The sequence below is a fragment of the Lissotriton vulgaris genome, chromosome 10 (genome assembly GCF_964263255.1).
Source record: "Lissotriton vulgaris chromosome 10, aLisVul1.2, whole genome shotgun sequence".
Taxonomy (NCBI): domain Eukaryota; kingdom Metazoa; phylum Chordata; class Amphibia; order Caudata; family Salamandridae; genus Lissotriton; species Lissotriton vulgaris.
This window is the reverse complement of record NC_141698.1, coordinates 32,040,965-32,059,852: the sequence shown is the minus strand read 5'-3', so window position 1 is coordinate 32,059,852 and position 18,888 is coordinate 32,040,965. Positions and strand designations below refer to the sequence as shown.

General features: G+C 50.1%; 1 protein-coding gene across 1 annotated transcript in view; it reads left to right on the top strand.

The window, feature by feature from the left end:
• The window catches only part of LOC147684422 (scavenger receptor cysteine-rich type 1 protein M130-like), a 156,783-nt gene that overhangs the window by 109,136 nt on the left and 28,759 nt on the right, over positions 1 to 18,888 (top strand). Inside the window, exon 14 of the mRNA XM_086940349.1 lies at positions 6,411 to 6,542. Coding sequence (XP_086796475.1) covers positions 6,411 to 6,542 — 132 coding nt within the window. The remainder of the gene's footprint in view (positions 1 to 6,410; positions 6,543 to 18,888) is intronic.

The window sequence follows — 18,888 nt, the reverse complement described above, 5'->3', positions numbered from 1 at the left end:
TTTAAAGTGTTGTGTTGTTGAGTGGTGTGGCGTACAGTGTGGGTGTGTCATAGAGTAGACTGGATTGTCATAGATTGGAGTGGCTTGTCATAGAATGGATTGGCGTGTTGTAGAGTGGACTGACGTGGAGTGTCATAGAGTGAATGGAGTACTGTGAAGAGGCATAGAGTGGAGTGGTGTAAGCATGGGCGGAAAATCCGTTCCGCTCGCGGATTTTGCGGATTTACCGAAAATCCGCAAATTCGCACGCAGCGGATTTTTTTTTCTTGGTGATACAATTTTGCGGAGTGCGGTGTAAGTTCGCAATTGCGAACATGTAGGTGCGGCGGGCAGCAACAATCTCGCACTCGCGAAATTACAAAAATTGCAATTCTACACAAGAAATCTACTAGCAAGCAGCATCGACCTTCTGAAAATGATGATTTTTATCAGAATAACTCCTCAGGTTGACATTTGCCTGCACTTTTTTGAATTTGAGGCCTTTTGATTTTCTTTGGATAACTTTTGGATTAGAAATCAACTTTCTCATATAAGCTTGTTTGGGGCATTACAGTTGCTGTAATGCTGTTCTGCAGAAAAACGAGTTTTGCAAAAGTGAAAGCATTCAGCAGGTTCAAAAGTTCAAACTCATCATTAGTAACCATTCCCTGTAGTGCTTCCTGACAAGGGCCCCTCCAGAGTTCAGTTGCTAGTTGCAACAATTGTATGACCCTGCTCTGACCCTCACAGCAGGCTCATAGAATAGCTACAAGTAGGCCACAAAGGTCCTGGAAAAAAAATTGCACTGCAACAGAAAGCAAATTACAGATAAGGAAGCAGGTGCCAGACTGGAATTTTAAAACAGTGACACATTAATAAATCAACCCCAAATTAATTCATGTCAGTTGAAGCAGGCAGGTGTGCTTGCTTTTCCCCCCCATAATCTACAGTGATGATGAACCAGAGGGTGGCATTGATGTACCAGAGGGTGGCATGGGTGAAATGTATTTATTTTAAGATTTATTTTAAGAATTTATAAAGCGCAAACTGTCGCCATTACAGGCATCCTGGCGCTGACAGAGTCTGAGGAGGGTTGGGGTGTGAAACAGAAAAAAGGATGTGAACAGAAAAAGGGCGTGGGCTAGCCCGGGAAGAGCCACGTTTTGACCTTTTTTCTAATAGGTAGGAGTTCATCGATCTGTCTGATCTCGGTGGGAAGGGAGTTCCAGAGCCTGGCGGCGGTAACCTCAAAAGATCTACCTCCAGATCTAACCTTCTTAAATCTGGGGATGACTGCCAATTTGGCATCCGAGGAGCGGAGTTGTCTGGTTGGGGCGTACCACACAAATTTGGCTTGTAGGGGGGCTGGGCCGCACCCGTGAAGGGCCCTAAAAACAATGCAGAGGGCCTTAAATTGCACTCTCTGTCTAAGAGGTAGCCAGTGCAATTGTGCCAACGCGGATGCTCCATGGGATCGTCTCGGGAGCCCCAGAGCCAGTTTTGCAGCCGCAGATTGGACTCTTTGGAGCCTATCTAATAGAAACTCCGGGGCCCCGGGCAGGAGGGCATTGCAGTAGTCCAGCCTGCTCAGGATTGTACATCTCACTACTTGGGCGCGAGCCTGGCTTGGTAGGAGGGGCAGCACCTTCCTTAGAGAGCGCAAAATGGCGTAGCAGCAGGCAGAGGTTTTCTGAACATGGGTCTCCATGCTGAGCTTGTGGTCAAGCATGACCCCTAAGTTGCGGACAGAGTCTGCAGGCTGTACATTGGCTGCTGTCTCCGGGGGCCAGAAGTTGCTAGGGAACGGCCGGGGGATCCTCGAGCCACTATTAAACAGCACTTCGGTTTTCCCGGCGTTGAATTGGAGAGAATTATTCTTCAGCCACCTTGATGTCTCCCGCAGGCAGCTGTGTAGGATCTCAATGGAGATAGAGTCCTCTCCTTCCAGGGAGAGGATCATCTGCGTGTCATCGGCGTAATTAATCGTTTTGATACCAAAGCTTTTGATCAGGAGAATAAGTGGCCTAAGGTAAATATTAAAAAGTATTGGGCTAATGGCCGAGCCCTGTGGGACTCCATACGTTACCGGAGAGAAAACAGATTGGAAAGGAGGTAAAGAAACTGCTTGCTGCCTGTCCAGCAAAAAGGAGTGGAACCAGTGCAGGGCCGTATCCCTCACTCCTGCCTCCCATAGGCGCCTCAGTAGGATCTTGTGAGTCACCGTGTCAAAGGCGGCAGACATGTCGAGCAGTATCAGATATGATGCCTGGCTTCTGTCTGCTCGCCTTTGAAGTTTGTTCATGGCGATAATAAGGGCAGTTTCAGTTCCATGGGTCGGCCGGAAACCGAATTGGTCCCCATCCAGCAGTAGATGGTGTTCTAGGTGGTTAGACAAGGTGTTACTAACCACCAGTTCCACTATCTTGGCAGGAACGGCAACAGTGAGATGGGCCTGTAACTCTTTGAGCAGTCCGGGTCCAGGAAGGGTTTCTTCAGTAAAGGAGAGACTAGCGCTCGTTTCCAGTGAGCAGGGACAGTGCCCGTCAGCAGGGATTGCTGACAAATAAGATGGAGCGGAGGGAAGAGTTCTGCTTCGAATTCTTTCCAGATTTTGGGGGGTACTGGGTCCAGTGGAGACCCAGACACGATCCTTCTAGCTACCTTAGTGAAGAGTTCGAGAGTTAGCGGTGGCCACCTGCAAAGGAGTTCTTCTGGAGGCAACGCTAAGTTAGGCACTTGATTCTCCGGCGTAGCAGTGTGCAAGGAGAGGGGGTTTCCAGCAACCAAAGGAGAATCCAGATCTTTAAGGATAAGTTCAATTTTCTCCTTGAAGAACAGGGCCAAGTTGTCACAGAGGTCTTGGGACGGAACGATCGCATTTTTACAGGAATCCGGATTAGTGACGCTATTTAGGATATTAAAAATGCTCCTAGAATTGTTTTTAGTGTTACAGATCAAGGAGGCGTAGTGCTCGGCTTTAGATTTTTTAATAAGAGTTTTATACGCCCGGATCTTATTTTTCCACGTATCTTTGTCCGTTTTATTATACTCTCGTCTCCACCTTCGCTCTGCTTGTTTACATTCAAGTTTTAGCAGTTTTAGGTCGGTGTTCAACCAAGGAGCAGAGTCTTTACCTCTGCAAGTCCGAGTTTTGAGGGGGGCAATGGAGTCGACCACCCTATAGAGGTTGGAGATAAGGGCATTGTAATTGTCGTCTGTGCTTTTATTCAAATCAAAAAGTTGTTGCAAATGGAACATTTCGCCCGATGAATGTGTGCGAGAGAGAGCCCTCCAATCTCTGCATTTAATTTCCTTGTTCGGTGCCGGAGCCTTGCCGGGGCCTGACGTTTTATGAAGAAAGAAACTAACCAATGAGTGATCGGTCCAATCCATTGGAAGAATGTCTCCCATTACCACCACGTCACGAGCCGCAAAGATCAGGTCAAGCAGATGCCCCGCCCTGTGGGTGGCTGTGGAGGTCAGCTGAGAGAGGCCAAAGCTATCACAGGTGGAGAGTAGGTTTTTAAGGGCTGAATCAAGAATACCGTTTGGCCATAGATTGAAATCGCCAAGTATAAGCAGCTTCTGGTGGGATAAGGCGATGTTGGATAGGGTAGTGATAAAAGCTTGTTGCTGTAGAAGGCTAAACGCCCCTGGTGGGCGATAGCACAAAATTCTTGTAACAATATTTCCGGCGTTGGTCTGAATTGAGAGTCCTAGCAACTCGATGCCCAATATAGGATCAAGAGTAAGGATTTTAATGTTGCAGGAGGCTTTAAAAATAACTCCCACCCCTCCGCCTCTACCAATAGGTCTAGGGAGGTGGAGAAATTTAAACCCGGAGGGGCAAGCAAATCCCGGATCGACCAGACAGTCTGGACGCGTCCAGGTTTCAGTCATGAAAAGGATATCCAGTTCATGAGAGTCTAACAGCAGTTGGATCTCTGTGCAGTGTTTAGGAAGAGACCTAACGTTTAATAGCCCACAATGCAGAACATCACCACAGAGTACATCTGCCCTGGGGAGGGAGGAGGGTGATAGGGACAGTGTTCCTTTGTCGGCTTGAAACAGAGGGTGGCAGGGGTGAAACAGAGGGTGCTGGGAACCTGTGATGATGAACCAGACGCAGAAACAACATATTTGCGACCGTTGCGAGCCGACATGTAAGTTCGCAATTGCGAACTGGTACAAAACCCTCGCGAACTGGCAGAAATCCTTGCGAACTGGCAGAAATCCTTGCGAACACAAAAAAAAATCCGCAAATTCGCGAGAATTCGCGGATTTTGCGGATTGCGAGTTCGCAAAGTCGCAAAATTCGCGAACGCCAGATTCGCAAAATTCGCCCATGCTTAGTTGCGTGTCATAGAGTGTCTTATAGTGGAAGGATGTAGAGTTTAGTGGCAGAGAGGGCAGTGGCGTGTTGCAGACTGGAGTGAGGTGTCAAACAGTGCAGTGAAAACTCGTAGAGTGGAGTGGCATGGAGTGGAGGGTCCTGTGGTGGAGTGGCATGTCATAGAGTAGAATGGCGTGTCGTGGAGGGACATGTTGTGTAGTGGAGTTCAATGGAGTAGAGTGTTGTTGAGTGGAGTGGAGTGGAATGCCACAGAGTAGAATGGAGTTGCGCGTCATACAGTCTGTTAGAGTGTAGGGGTGTATAGTGGAGTCAAGTAGAGTAGACTGCATTGAGAGGAGTGACATAGATTTGAGTGGCTCAGAGTAGAGTGAAGTGTCATAGAGTGGAGTGGCTTGCCGTATAGTGAAGAGGTGTGCCACAGAATGAAGTGGCATGTTACAGAGTGAAATGGCATGTCACAGAGTGAAGTGGCATGTCAAAGAGTGAAGGGGCACAGAGTGGAGTATGAGTGTTGGGGAGTGGTGTGGAGTGGACTGCCATGTCATAGAGTAGAGCAAATTGGCATACCGTAGGGGGGTTGAGTAGAGAGGCATGTCATAGAGTGGAGTGGCACCTCATAGACTAGAGTAGCGTGTCATGTAGGGGAGTGGCATAGAGCGGAGTGTCGTAGAGTTGAGCAGTGTGTAGTGGAGTAGAGTGGTTTGTTGTACAGTGGAGTAGTGTTGTATAGTGGTGTAGAGTGAAGCGGTTTGTCGTGCAGTAAAGTGCAGTGCTGTGTCATAGAGCGTCTTAGCAAGGAGGGATGTAGAGAGGAGCGGGGTAGAGCAAAGTGGCATGTTGTACAGTGCAGTGGCATGGAGTGTCTTACAGTGGAGTGCGGTATTGTGGAGTGGCGTTTCATAAAGTAGATTGGCGTGTGGTAGTGGTGTTTCGCAGAATATTGTACAGTGGAGTAGAGAGGCATACAGGAGAGGGGCATACAGTGGAATAGAGTGTTATCGAGTGGAGAGGCATAGAGTGGAATGGCGTGTCATAGAGTAGAGAGGAGTTGCATGCCATAGAGTGTCTTGAAGTGGGAGGATGTAGGGTGGAGAGGCATAGGATGGATTGTCAAGTGATAGAGTGGAGAGGTATGTCATACAGTGCGTGGCGAGTCATAGAGTGTGTTAGTGTTGAGTGTAATGAAGTGCAGTGTAGTATAGTTGAGTATCTGGTTGAACAGTAAAGTGGTGTGTTGTAGAGTGGCGTGGTGCGTCGCACAGTGTAATTTGTCATATATTTTTTTTTAAAACAATTCCAATGGGTACCGCAAAGTGGAGTAGACTGCAGTGTCGTTGAGTGGAGTGTCATAGAATGGGACGTTCTAAAGTGGAGGTGCATAGATAGGACTAGAGTACAGTGGAGTGGCATGTCGTACGTTGGAGTGGCGTATCATGGAGTTGAGTGTCGTATAGTGCAGTGGCATGTTGTAAAGTGGGGTGAAGTGTCATCAAGTGAAGTGGCATGTTGTAGAATAGAGTAGTGTGTTGTAGAGTGGAGTGGTTTATCATACAATGGAGTGGCATGGAGATGCGTAGAGTCTTTTGTCTCTGGAGTTGCAATGTAATGGCTTGCATTGTAACAACGCGGTCGTCGTAAGAACTGCGTTGTAATCGCATTCGTTGTAGAGCATGCGATGTAACATCGCATACTCGTTCTGAAGGGACTGACTTCTACTTTCACAGAGTTTGTGCTGTTTAAGTGTTGTTATCTCCCCCAGATGGCGAGGAGCTTTTTTTCAAACAAGCTGGTTTCATCACTTGTAACGGTGTGTTAGTGATGCAGCATATTTTGTATTTAATTCTTGCTGGAATACTGCTTTCCAGCAGTATTGGTGGCTGTGGTAATCATGACTGAACTTAATAAAGCCCTGGAACAGACACAGGGACAAGGAAGGATGGAGTAAATGCAATCTGTGGCCTTACATAGGTAGAGCAAATAAGTTGCCCAGCTCTGGACTACCATCTCATACATTTATTTTAGTGACTCAATGATCTTGTGTCTGTAGACTGATGGGTTCATGACTTCTGTTCCTTAGAGGGAATCGACCCGGAGACCATGAAGATTGATGTAGCGACTGTGGTCAGCTCTGTGCTCGTCCCCTTCCTGCTGGCTTTACTGGTGGCACTGGGATTTGTATCGTGGAGATGCTGGCAGTCCTCCAAGAAACGTAAGTGTGCAGTATCAGTTGCGCTATGTTGCAAGTACATACTGCTGCTTTCAGCGACCACGGTGTCTGAGAGTCAGGACGTTCCACTACCACAGCAGCGTGTCTCCAACATGGCCACGCGCATGGTGCCAGCGGACTCCCCTCCACACTACAACCAATTGTATTGTATTGTATATATTATTTGTATAGCGCGACCATCACTCCAGGGGAGAATCTTGGCGCTGGGCAGAGATTTCGATAACGCTCAAAATTGCTGAGGTTTATTGCGGGGGATAAAATAAGCGAGTGGCACTGGGAATCCGGGGCTGCGAAAATCCAGGTTTTCATTAATTTCCTAAAGCAAGGTTCTGAATGCGTTGATCTGAGATGGCAATGGGGCAGGTTCCAAACCATAGCTCCAAGGACAGCCACAGATTTCCCACCTTTTGGGCCATATGTAGGTAATCTCTATTTACCAATTCGGTGATTCAGAATCGGTAAATAGTATGTAGGTAATATTTCGGTAAATTTTACTGATTCGGTAATTCCCATTCATTTCCATTGGCCTAGAGGCCCATAGGAATGAATGGGAAGCGATTCACTATTCGCGATTCGGTAAATACCGAATCGGTAATAGGGGGAACATATTCAAGGGTGGCAGGGTGTGACATTGACACCCTGTTGCACCGTGAATCGTGCATGTGTGCACATGTGGCGCACATACATGCCCTAAGGGCATGTATGTGTGCCACATGGCACTGAGAAAAAAGCAAAAAATTGTTTTTTCAAAGGTATTCGGTATTTACCACCAACTAATAGTTGGTGGTAAATAACGAATCCTTAAGGCTACAATGCACTCACATGAGTGCTACCTACGTAGGCTTTAGGAATCGGTTATTTACCGATTCCTCAAAATAAGGAATTGGTATTTTACCGATTCCTTACAATAACGAATCAGTAAATTACTGATTCCTTATTTGCAGGCTCCTACATCTCAAATCCCTAAATACCTGTCGGTAACGGTGAAATTGACCGAATTTCACCGTTACCGACCGGTATTACCCCACCTACATATGGCCCTTTGTCTTATGCCTAAAAGGGGGGGGTTCTGTGGCGCAACCGCCGAGGATATCTGAATGCAAATTCAAGAAGATACTAGTGTCTGACATCACCTTGGGATTTCCTAGTGAATAATGTCTCCTTATTGTCTTAGTAAGTCATTCACCTTTCCTATGGAATTCTTACCTCGCTTCCGATCACTTTTACACATCCATATAATCCAGTATTTAAGTCCTCAGTTACCTGCTGTATGCACATTCCGAATTTAACCGAATAGAATGGGGAATTACCACATGGGGCCATTTTTCCGGCTATTAAACCACACAGAGGGGCATATTACCAAGGAGTAGCGATATTTATCGCAAAATGCGCTTAGCGCATTTTTTTTTAACGCTGCCTATCGCTGGATATGTTAGCAGAGAAAACATGCTATTAGCAACGTTTTTCTCCATTGTGCTAAAATATCCAGCGATAGCTGCGAAATGTGTGAATATCGCTGAGAATACAGCGATATTCACGCATTAGCGACGAAATGCTCTTAGCCATGTTATCCACCTCCCATTGGATAACATGGCTAAGAACTGGTCTGGGCAGGTGTTAGTATTTGGAGATATTCGCGCTTAGCGCAAATATTTCCATCGCTACGCCTGCCTTGCTAAAAAGGCGATAGAGACGTTAGCGACTGCTTTCAGTCGCTAACTGGTTGGGCACGCCCACTTTGCATGTCATTAGCGATAAACATCGCTGACATACAAAGCGGGCCCCAAACAGCGGGCTATCGCCTAAAAGCTGTCGCTAACATTAGTTAGCGACAGCTTGCTAATAGGGCGATAGAATTATCGCTGCTTAGCGGCCGAAAAAGGCCGCTAAAGCGGCGATAATTGCCTATCGCCCTGCTTGATAATATGCCTCAGAATTCGCTATTCTATGAGGTTTTCCACATACATTTATCATCTTCTCTGAGCAGGTGGTAGACATATGCGGGGACCAGTGCGTGGAGTTGGGGGATAAAGGAGGGAGTAGGGGAGGGAAAGAGAAGTTTTTTTCCTAGCAGGGAAAGAGGGGAATACAACTTGGCTCCTCCAGAAGCCAAAATCTCATCGGATTTTTGCGCCAATTTTACTGACCGAAAAAATGTAATCTGGACTCCCACACCCGAAAAAACAGAGATATGGAAAAAAACACTATTAATGAGGCGAAACAAAATTAACACATGAAAGCATGTGTTTTGATTTCATTCCTCCTGACTCGTAATATGACCCTTTAATGCATAATCTTCTGACATGTAGGTCAAGGGCTGGGATTGGGGCGTTCACACAGACACAGAGACCTCAAGCGTTTCAAGCTCAGAGGGGCAGATTTACAATTACTGACACATCCCTGCATATCAGCAGGGATGCACCAGTAATTGTGCGCTTCAGCTCCGCCACACTTGATGCGCCTAATTTACAATGCGGCGCACCATGGGGCAAAAACGGCACAGATGCGTGACGCATCTGTGCCGTAAAAAGCACGACGCAGCTCCAGCAATGATCAGGGGGGCCCTATGTGCACAATGCTGCGTCAATCCTTACGCCTGCTTCAAGCAGGCGCAGGGTTTTGACGCAGCATGGGCCCAAAAGTGACTGAGTGAAATCTTGTAGATTGCACTCAGCCACTTTTGGGAGGCGTTGCTGCACCGGAACGCCTCCCCCTGCGATGGTACGCCTCTTCTGGCGCAGGTCTTTACAACGTGACGCATCTGGGAGATGCGTCACGTTGTAAATACCCCGCACCATGGCGCATCTTTTGCGCCACCGCTGCGTCACAAAATTGACGCAACGGCGGCGTAAAAGCGGCGCAAGGGGCTTGTAAATTTGCCCCCAAGTTTCTTACAAACAAAAGCAGATGTCAATGAAAGAGAGCTGCTCCCTGTCTGGTCCAGGATGGATGAGCCTCTGTAGGCCATAGAGACCTAAATCAAACAAGGGAACACCTCCCCACCCCACTGAGTATGACAGATGGTCCTCCATATTCATTTCAAAAATATTAAAAAATATGGATATTGATCCCAGAGAAGAACTATGTGTCTGCCCCTTTGTCTGCATTCTACAAAACTAGAAAATGCACTGCTTCCTGCTCGAACCTGATACCCAGCAACATTCCGGGCACTCTACAGGCTGGACAAGAGCGGTCAAGAGGGCGTGCTTAATTTGTAAAAAAAACAGAAGTGCCAAGGCCCTCGTTAGGTGTCATTTCAGCTCGCGTCATTCATAGCCCCCGCCATGCTGTAAATTATACTACAAACACAACTACTAGCCATCGCAGCCCAACAAGTGTGACAATTCAGACTATTCCAGGCCCCCAGAGCTACAAGAATGGCTTGGACGACGGGACTCAGTCATTGGTAATGTACATTGAATTTATACACACTGCTCATCTGTAAATAAAAGAAACAGCGCCACCATTTGGTAGACTGCCATAGGTGCTGGTGTTGGCAATTAAGTGCCGGTGCAGAGCACTGGAAATCACCGGCTCAAATTAAGCACTGGGGCATGGCCATGGTGATGATGGTTGTGGTGATGAAGGGTCTGTGTGACAATAGAGGGAAAAGGCTTCTTAGAGGTGACGGGGAGCCGCCTGTGGTCTGCGATTCTTGTGGTGAACCCACTGCATAGCAGCCTTCCGCTCAGTCCAGATGGTATGTCGTTAAATATTGTAAAATGTCCACCTGTGTACACCTCAGCTCCACAATACTGTTTGCCCTACCGTAACGGTATATTGGTTGCCGATACTGGATATTAAAACTTTTATATTTTTCTGGTAGAATATTCTCAGCCCATCGCTGTGTTGGATGGAAGAAGTCAACAGTGGTAGAGGGGTTAATATTCAACCTGGTCCTGAACACCTTTGGGTGAAAGGAAAGATGGGGCGGGGGCTTCCTGCTATTGAGAGTCAAGCTACAATTTTGGGGCCGGCACTCATTTCTAAAGATGAAGCCCTAAGCATAAAACATGGTTTAGGAGAGCAGGAGAAAGAAAATGGACTAAGTAAAGAAGAACTAAAGGAGTGACAAGCTGTAAAACATTTTGTTCTGCAACTTAAAGGCATCTGCTAAAAGTAGGTCTGCTTCACACAAGAAGATCTTTTTATATAGATATGTGAAAAGAGTTATTAAGACATATTAATGTCTTCGTGAATTAAAACACAATGCATGGTGTGTGTCGCGTGCCCTTGAAGACATATACTGAGAGGAGTTCCCATACCATGTTCCATAATTGCACCTGTGAACAAATTTGAAGCACAAAGTAGTGAGATATAGGACACATTATGATGATAGTACGAGATTGTATAGAAGTGTGTGAGGACTTTGTGGGGTAGTGTTACATCTGAGCTCACCAACAATTGAAAGCATTCAAGAGAAGATAGCACCCTTCTTTCCCATCAGGCAGCTTGTCACTGGTCAATGCACTCAGCAGATGGTTAAACATCTGGTTGCCTAGACTACAATGGCGTATTGACCTGGAAGGGTATTCTGTGAGCTGCGCGGAGCATTGGGCAAGAAGACCAGCACCAGAACGGCGAGTTCTGCCCTGGAAAATGTAGTCAAACTGGGGCTTCTTCTTTGTGGGCCAAAGTCAACAACACGAGTTCAGGAAAGGGGCGTGGGCAAGCCTTATAATCAGCCTTTTCCAAGATACAGGTTTGTCAAGAGAATTCCACCTGAGGTCCTCAATCCAAGATGATCTCAGTTTCCGTTTGAATTATAGATAACTAGGCATTTGAAAGTGATCGATGCTTAACACTACATTTGCAGATAGATTCATCAACACAAATTGCGATCGCAATAGTTGCGAAACAGCTATTGTGATCGACATTCCATGAACCGCAATTCATGAAAAGAAAAACAACCACATTGCGAAGTCGCAAAATATATTTTGCGACTTCGCAAATAAAATCGCAGAATCAAGGTGGAACCCTCTTTGCGATTCTGAAATAGCGAGTTTCCAATCATTCTGCGATTTTATTTGCGAAATCGCAAAATAATCGCAAACCAAATGCATGAAAAATCGCAAATAGCGAAAAAGCTCAAAATCGCTTTTTGCGAGGTGCAAATTAAGGAGAACTCAAACCAGGTGGTAACCATAACGAAAAAATAATAATAATAAAAAAAAATCTAACTAGCTACAGGTGCGAGCCGAACAAACACACTTAAGGAGACACAGTAGGAGCATGAGGACATTCACAATGCCAGGACTCTACATGTTGGTAAGGCGGCGAAGGCTCCAGGCTGCAGCCAGGAACAGACGCAGGATCCAGGAGCACATCTTCCGGTTGCGGATCATACTCCTGGGCCCGACTGAGGAGAAAATCTACTCAAAGTACAGGCTGAATGGGGCAATGATTACCAAGCTCATCCGGGACCTTGACCCCTGATGCAGCACCCAACGAGGAGGACCAATGCCGTGCCCACCCATGTCCAGGTCCTGTGCTGCCTGCACCTCCTGGCCTCCGGTAGCTTCCAGGGGATAGTTGCAGTTGCAGGGGGGATGTCCCAGAGCACACTGTCCCGCTGCCTAAGGAGTTTCCTGGACACCATGCTGACCCGGATACACCATTACGTAACCTTCCCAACCACCCAACAGGACTTAAATCAAACAAAGCTACAATTTTACAACATAGCGCATTTCACCCATGTAATTGGATGCATTGACTGTACCCACATCCACATCTGCCCACCCGCTGAGACAGAATTCATGTACCGGAACCGCAAGTCCTACCACTCACTGAACATCCAGATGGTCTGCAACGCAAAGACAATCATCACCGACATACCCGGGGAGCACGCATGATTCCTTCATATTCCGGCACAGCGGCATGCACACACGCCTGGCCAGGGGAGACTTTGGGGAAGGACACCTTCTAGGTAAGTACACATGCCAACAAACAGTACATCGAGACCATGTAGCCAATACCAAGATTCTGGAAAGCACGTTCTGGAGGTAAAACCTTCCAGGTCTGTGCCACAACTCTCTGGAACAAACTTCCGATCGCAATTAGGATGATCCAGGAAGAATTACCCTTCCGTAAGGCACTAAAACCTTTTCTCTTTTGTTAACCCCCCCAGTACTATCACTCTGCTTTCACTCAGAAGCGCCGGGACACCCCGTTGGGGTAGCTGCGCGCTATATAAATTACACAAATAATAGCTGCGCATGACAGGCACTGACCCTCTGCTCCTTTCATTCAGGTGACAGTGCCTACGGCCTCCGTGAGTACCTCCTCACCCCATACCTCAACCCTGCCACACCACAGCAACAGCGTTACAATGCTGCACACATTCGCACTATAAATTGCATTGAGCGGACATTTGGGCTTTTAAAGAGCCGATTCCGCATCCTCCACACGACTGGCGGCGCCCTCAAATACCAGCCTGAGGTCTGCTGCCGCATCGTGGCCGTGTGTGCCATACTCCACAATATTGCTATCAAGCAGAGGATACCTGTGGAGGTGTCTGGTAGTGAGTCTGAGGGGGACAACCGCCCACCGGCACATGTGCATCATGCACGCAGGGAGAATCCTGCAGAAGGACACAGGTGCCGCAACAACATAACAATGAACTGTTTCTAGTGCACCCATTCCCCTCACACAACACTGCACTCATGCATGACAAATGTAATAATGACATGAGTCGGATTTACTTGTGACTATAAATTCTTATTGTTATTTTCACAATAATGTGTCTTTACATTTTTTACAAATTACATGAGAACTGTATTTCCTCATACAGCCCCATGATAGAGAAGAGGGCGTGCTTGTCTAATCAGCATGGCCCTGCTGGTAGAGTTCATAGAGTCACTGACGCCTCCGGCCGGACGCACCCAGTTGCCTCTCCACGTCCTCCACGACACTATTGGCCTGTGATGCTGCAGTGGGCCTGGTGCTGCAGCGGCGTACGGTTACCAGCGGCAAAGACAGGCTGCTGGGACTCGAAATGCCCTCACTGGCATCATCACCTCCACTTGCTTGGCCATGGCCAGGCGCCTGCAGACTCTGCCCAGCGTTTGTGACTTTTTCAAGGGCCCTGGCGATGTCCTGGCAGCATTGAACCATCTGTATTTACATCGCAAAAGAGCGGCGCAAAAGTTGGGAGGTGGCATTTCCGATGAGATGGTTGGATCTTGTGTATGCTGACAGGCGGGTCAGCAGCTGGCTGTGGCGGCAGCGGGTGATGTTCTGCCTGGACACCAGGATCTGGCTGTTGTCCCTGTCAGCTGCAGTCATGACCTGCATGCTTTCTGTGAGCTGGCTCACGTTTTGCGCTGTTTTGTTGAGCTGCAGGTGAATGGCTGCCAAGTGCCGGGCCTGCTTCTGGTGGACAGCAAGCATCCGGCGTTCTATGGCCAGCCCATGTTCCCCCCTGCCAGCGCGTGTTGAGACGTTGCGCTGCTGCATCATCAGTCTGCTGGGTGGTGGTGGTGTGGCCTGTACCACTGCCATGGGTGTCACATGGGGTGGTTGCTGTGCTCCTGTGGCTGCAGGGGTGGCCCTGTCCACATGGGGAGGTGGTGGTACTGCTGCTGGTGGTAGTGATGGTCCGGGTCGTGGGGCAGGATGGCCCTCTCCCTCGGTGTCCTCAGGGTTCTCCTCTATGTGGAGGGCCTCGCTGTCTGTGCTGGGTTGTTCAGACGCACCTGTGATGTAAATGGGTGCATGATTAATGATATGTATCTTGCACATGGGATGTTGCTACATGCATACAGGCTTGCATTCCCTGACTGGCTTTAGGAATATATTTCACATGACAGGTCTGGCTGTGTATGGCTATCCGGGAATCGTGGTTACACTACAGGTCCCACAATGCAATAGGGCATTTCAGGTGTGCATCGCTTGCATTACTGGGGTTATCAAATGGTTAGCACTGGAGTCATGGGCATTGTTAGGCGACGGGGTCACAGTCGCATGGCACTTACTTTGGGATTGTTGGGTGAGTCAGGAGAAGTCCAGCCGGGTGACCCCCACGCAGGCTGCAGATTGAGTGTGTCCTCCACCAGGTCTTCGAGTGGAGTGTTGGGTGCAACTGTGGGGTCTCCTCCTCCGGTGGCAAGTTGCTCCCCCAGCCTTTCAGCGATGCATTTTTTGGCACGCCCTCTGAGGTCGTACCACCTCTTTTTGAGCTCGTCAATGGAGCGCTAGGTCACTCCAACTAAGTTCACCTTTGCGCGGATGCGCAGTCAAATGCTCCGCTTGTCAGCCTCAGGCACCCTCCGGGACTCCTTTCCAAACAGCCTGGCATGGTCCTTTGATACTCCCTCGATGAGGTACTCCAATTCCTGCTCAGAGAATTTTATTTTTCTCTTTCTGCCTGGTACACTGCTCCCTGCTGCTTCCTGGGACATTTTAAGTTGTTGTTTGTGTCCTGGTGTGGTGCTGCAGGATGTCTGTTGTGGAGCTCTGGGCTGTGCTTCTTCCACTATTAGGCTCTGTGTTCTGAATGAGGGAGGGAACTGCCTACTTCCTGGTTGTGATGGCATCATTGTGCTCGAAATGCGACTTCCCGTTTTTTGCGATTTCGGTAATTGCGAGTTCGCAATTTTTACACGGAAAATGGGCGATTCTGCGAAATGTATGCGATTTGGCGAAAACCGCTATCGGCAATTACGGTCGATTGCGAGTCGCTTTTTTTAGTCGCTTTTCTTGATGCATCCCATTCTGCGAATTCTAAATTGCGATTCAGTATTTTTCACAATTTAGAATTCGCAGAATATGGGCTTGATGCATCTGAGGGTTGATCCCTTATATTTTGTGTTCTTTGTCCACCAAATGCTATTTTTAGTCCCTGATATTATCTTCTTACTATTGAAACTTGTTGGACAGGCCTCGTGAAGGGGCCGCTCCCTCCCCGCATCATAAGACTCGAACACCGGCTCTCCCGGTGTCACCAGAAGAACCACCCCGGCAAACCCATGGAAGCAACCCGCAACCCGTCCCCAACGGGACGCCTGCCCCCAAACACCCCGACATCGGCCGGCCCGGGCCACCACCGGCAGCATTGCCCCGGCCCAGCCGCCATCTTGGACACTGCACCACGAGGCCGCGTGGCCTCAGCTCGACCCCAACCCTGGGCCTGGCCAGGCCCCGACATCGAGGCACCACCATCCACCCAGGAGGTGAACGGACCACTTGGTAGGTCAATGGGAGAGAGGAGTGTCGATGGCTCTCCCCCGCCAGGTGCCGATCACCCCCAGCCTCCCCGGGCGCTGGCTCCACCCCCCTGCTGGGTGTCTGGACTCCCTCATCCCGGACCTCCCGACCTCCAAGAGCGAGGGTCCGGACATCAAAGGAGGCCAGACCTATAACTGGGGCAGCTCCAGAGCAGGAAGGCAGTTGTATCCTGGAGTCGAGAGACACCTAGAAGAACTCATCCTTGACGGACTGCTGGCGCTGCCGCAGCCCTGCCTTGTGAATCATCGTCCTGCCTTCTGGCACTGCCGCGGCCTTCTGCAACCTACATCTTCGTCGGGACCTGCTGGCACTGCCGCGGCCCTCTGCAACCTACATCTTCGTCGGGACCTGCTGGCGCTGCCGCGGCCCTCTGCAACCTACATCTTCGTTGGGACCTGCTGGCGCTGCCGCGGCCCTCTGCAACCTACATCTTCGTCGGGACCTGCTGGCGCTGCCTCGGCCCATCCTTGTGTGAACCATCGCCTTTGCCGGCTGGCGCTGCCACGGCCCTTCTCAAGTGAGACTTATCAACCGAGCCTGCTGGCGCTGCCGCGGCCCGACCTTCCAGAACTCCGAGCTCGAGGATTGTGAGCTATCCATCGTACCACCTCCGTACCAGACCGGTACCAAGACTGTCCCGCTACCCTTTCCCTTCCAGAGACTAGAATTGAGAGGACCCTCGTGTCCCGATCTCACTGTATCGCTGATATCCTTGCTTCAAGAATCGTATATAAAGAGTGTTGACCTCATCCTTGTGTGGTGTCCATCTGTGGGGGGGAAGTTACTTGTCTGTACAATCGCTGGAGACGGCCCTCTCCGGAGGCCTCTCTCCTTGTCCTCGGCTGACCCTCCAGGTCCCCGTCTAACATTGGTGGCCAGCGGCGCGATCCGAACCAACGCGTAATCGTACAGAGAGTAACTCACCCCACGACTCAACCACAATGACAACAAAAGAGAGCGGATCCACAGAGAAATCCAGATGGAGAAACTAGAAGAGTACAACCACCGAGAGCTAAAGCAATTTTGCATAGAACTAGGCATTGCTACCACCGGACTAAGCACAAAAGAGGACTTCAAACACGCCCTAGAATCGTGGGCAGAAACGGGTACGGCCGTACCCCAAAACCAAAACCTCGAGGCGCCAGAAACAAACACCACTCCGACAGAAAGAAGGAGATCGGGTCTCTCCCTGGAGGAGATCCGAGAACGAGAGAAAAGCAGACTCCATGAATTAGAGTTGGCACGGCTTCGGTTGGACGGAGAGCTGAAATTGGCGGAACAAAAGATAACATTAGAACACTTGCGGCTCCGAGAGGAGCGGGAAGAGAAACAAAGGCAGAGGGAACTCGAAGAGAAAAAACTGGCATACGAACATGAGCGCAACATAGCAGAGATAGAGATTCGGAAACAGAATAAAGATCTCGGGGTGCCCGAGCGCCCGAGCGCCCGAACACACCGGGCACTGCAGAACCGAAAGTCCACATCCCCAAGGATGTCGTCAGAGAATATTATCGGAACGACGATATCCAGCAGTGGTTCAAGGCCTACGAGATAGCCATGACCTCCCACCGGATTGATCGAAGTGACTGGGGAGCCGGGTTATGGGGGAGGTTCATCAATGAAGGGCGCGACGCCCTGCTGCAGCTCCCGGACCATCAGATGACGTCCTATGACCACATGAAGGCCGCCCTCCTCACTCGATGCGGACTCACGCCCGAGATGTACCGCCAGCGGTTCCGCGACTGCAAACGGATCCCGGGTACAACTTGGGTGGAGTACGTGAACTATTTCAGCCGAGCCTTCGAGGGGTGGATCAAGGGCAGCCACGTAACCACCTACGAGCAACTCTTTAACCTCATTGTGTGGGAACACCTCTCCAACAATTGCTTCGTCGAGCTCAGGCAGCACCTCCTCGACAGTAAACTGACTGAACCTCGGCAGCTCGCCGCTGAAGCTGACCGATGGGAAAGCACTCGAGTTGCCCAAAGTGGGCCCAGTGAGCCAAACAGAACCAACCAAGGTCCCGATCGCCCCCGAGGAGGAGGAGGCCAGGGTCGGGGCAGAGACGCCGTCCCGGCAGCTTCCGCCAGCACCACCCCGCCCCCGGCCGGTAGGGGAAACCCCCCGATGCGTCCAGGGTTCCGAGCCAACGTTACTTGCCACCGGTGCCAGCGGACCGGCCACTATGCCAACGACCCTAACTGCCCGAAGAACCAGAGTCCTATACCCCGCCAGGTCGCTGCCGCCGCCCAGGGAGAGGAGCAAGCACCCGAAGATTATGAAGAGTACGACCAGGAACAGCCCGAGTGGGAACCCGCCGCCATGTCCCTGGTTTGCCTAGGGGAAAGAGACATGATCCCGCGGGCTCCCCTACCCGCCAACACGAGAATATACAGCCAGTGGGTGAACATCAATGGGCGCAAGGCCGAAGCCCTGCCTGACACCGGGGCCAGTGTGACGGCAGTCCGCTGTCATCTGGTAACCCCCGAGCAGATCTTGCCAAACGTTCTTTGCCCCGTCCGATCAGCTGACAATTCAGAGAGCCTGTGTCGAATGGCCTGCGTCCCCTTCGAGTGGGGAGGAGTGTCCGGTATGCTGAAGGTGACTGTCCGCGATGATGCCCCGGTGGACTGCCTCCTGGGAAACGACCTCGAAAGTTCCCCCTGGGCAGCAGTTGAGAGAAGAGAGCACCTGGGGATGTTGGGCCTCCCTGACTGGGCCTGCGTAACGACCCGGTCCATGGCCGCCCGTGCCATCCCCAGTCCCGAAGAACCCGAATGGCCAGCACCTCCTCCCCCGATCGTCCCGGAGAGAGACGCCCTCAGTACTGATCCCCCAGAGCAAAACCAAGAAGGGCCGGCTCAGCTCCAGGACCTTCCAGAACTGGCCCAGTGGCGTCAAGAGGGTGGACCCACCCAGGAACAATTCCGGCAAGAACAGAAGACCTGTCCCTCCCTCGAGGGACTCCGACAGCAAGCCCTCGCCCAGAGCGCAGGAGACACCGCAGGGGCACACTGCATCTATTGGGACAATGACCTACTCTACAGCGAGCAAAGAATTGCTGAGTTGGGGGCCAGCCGGGTGCTGGTGGTGCCCCTCCGCT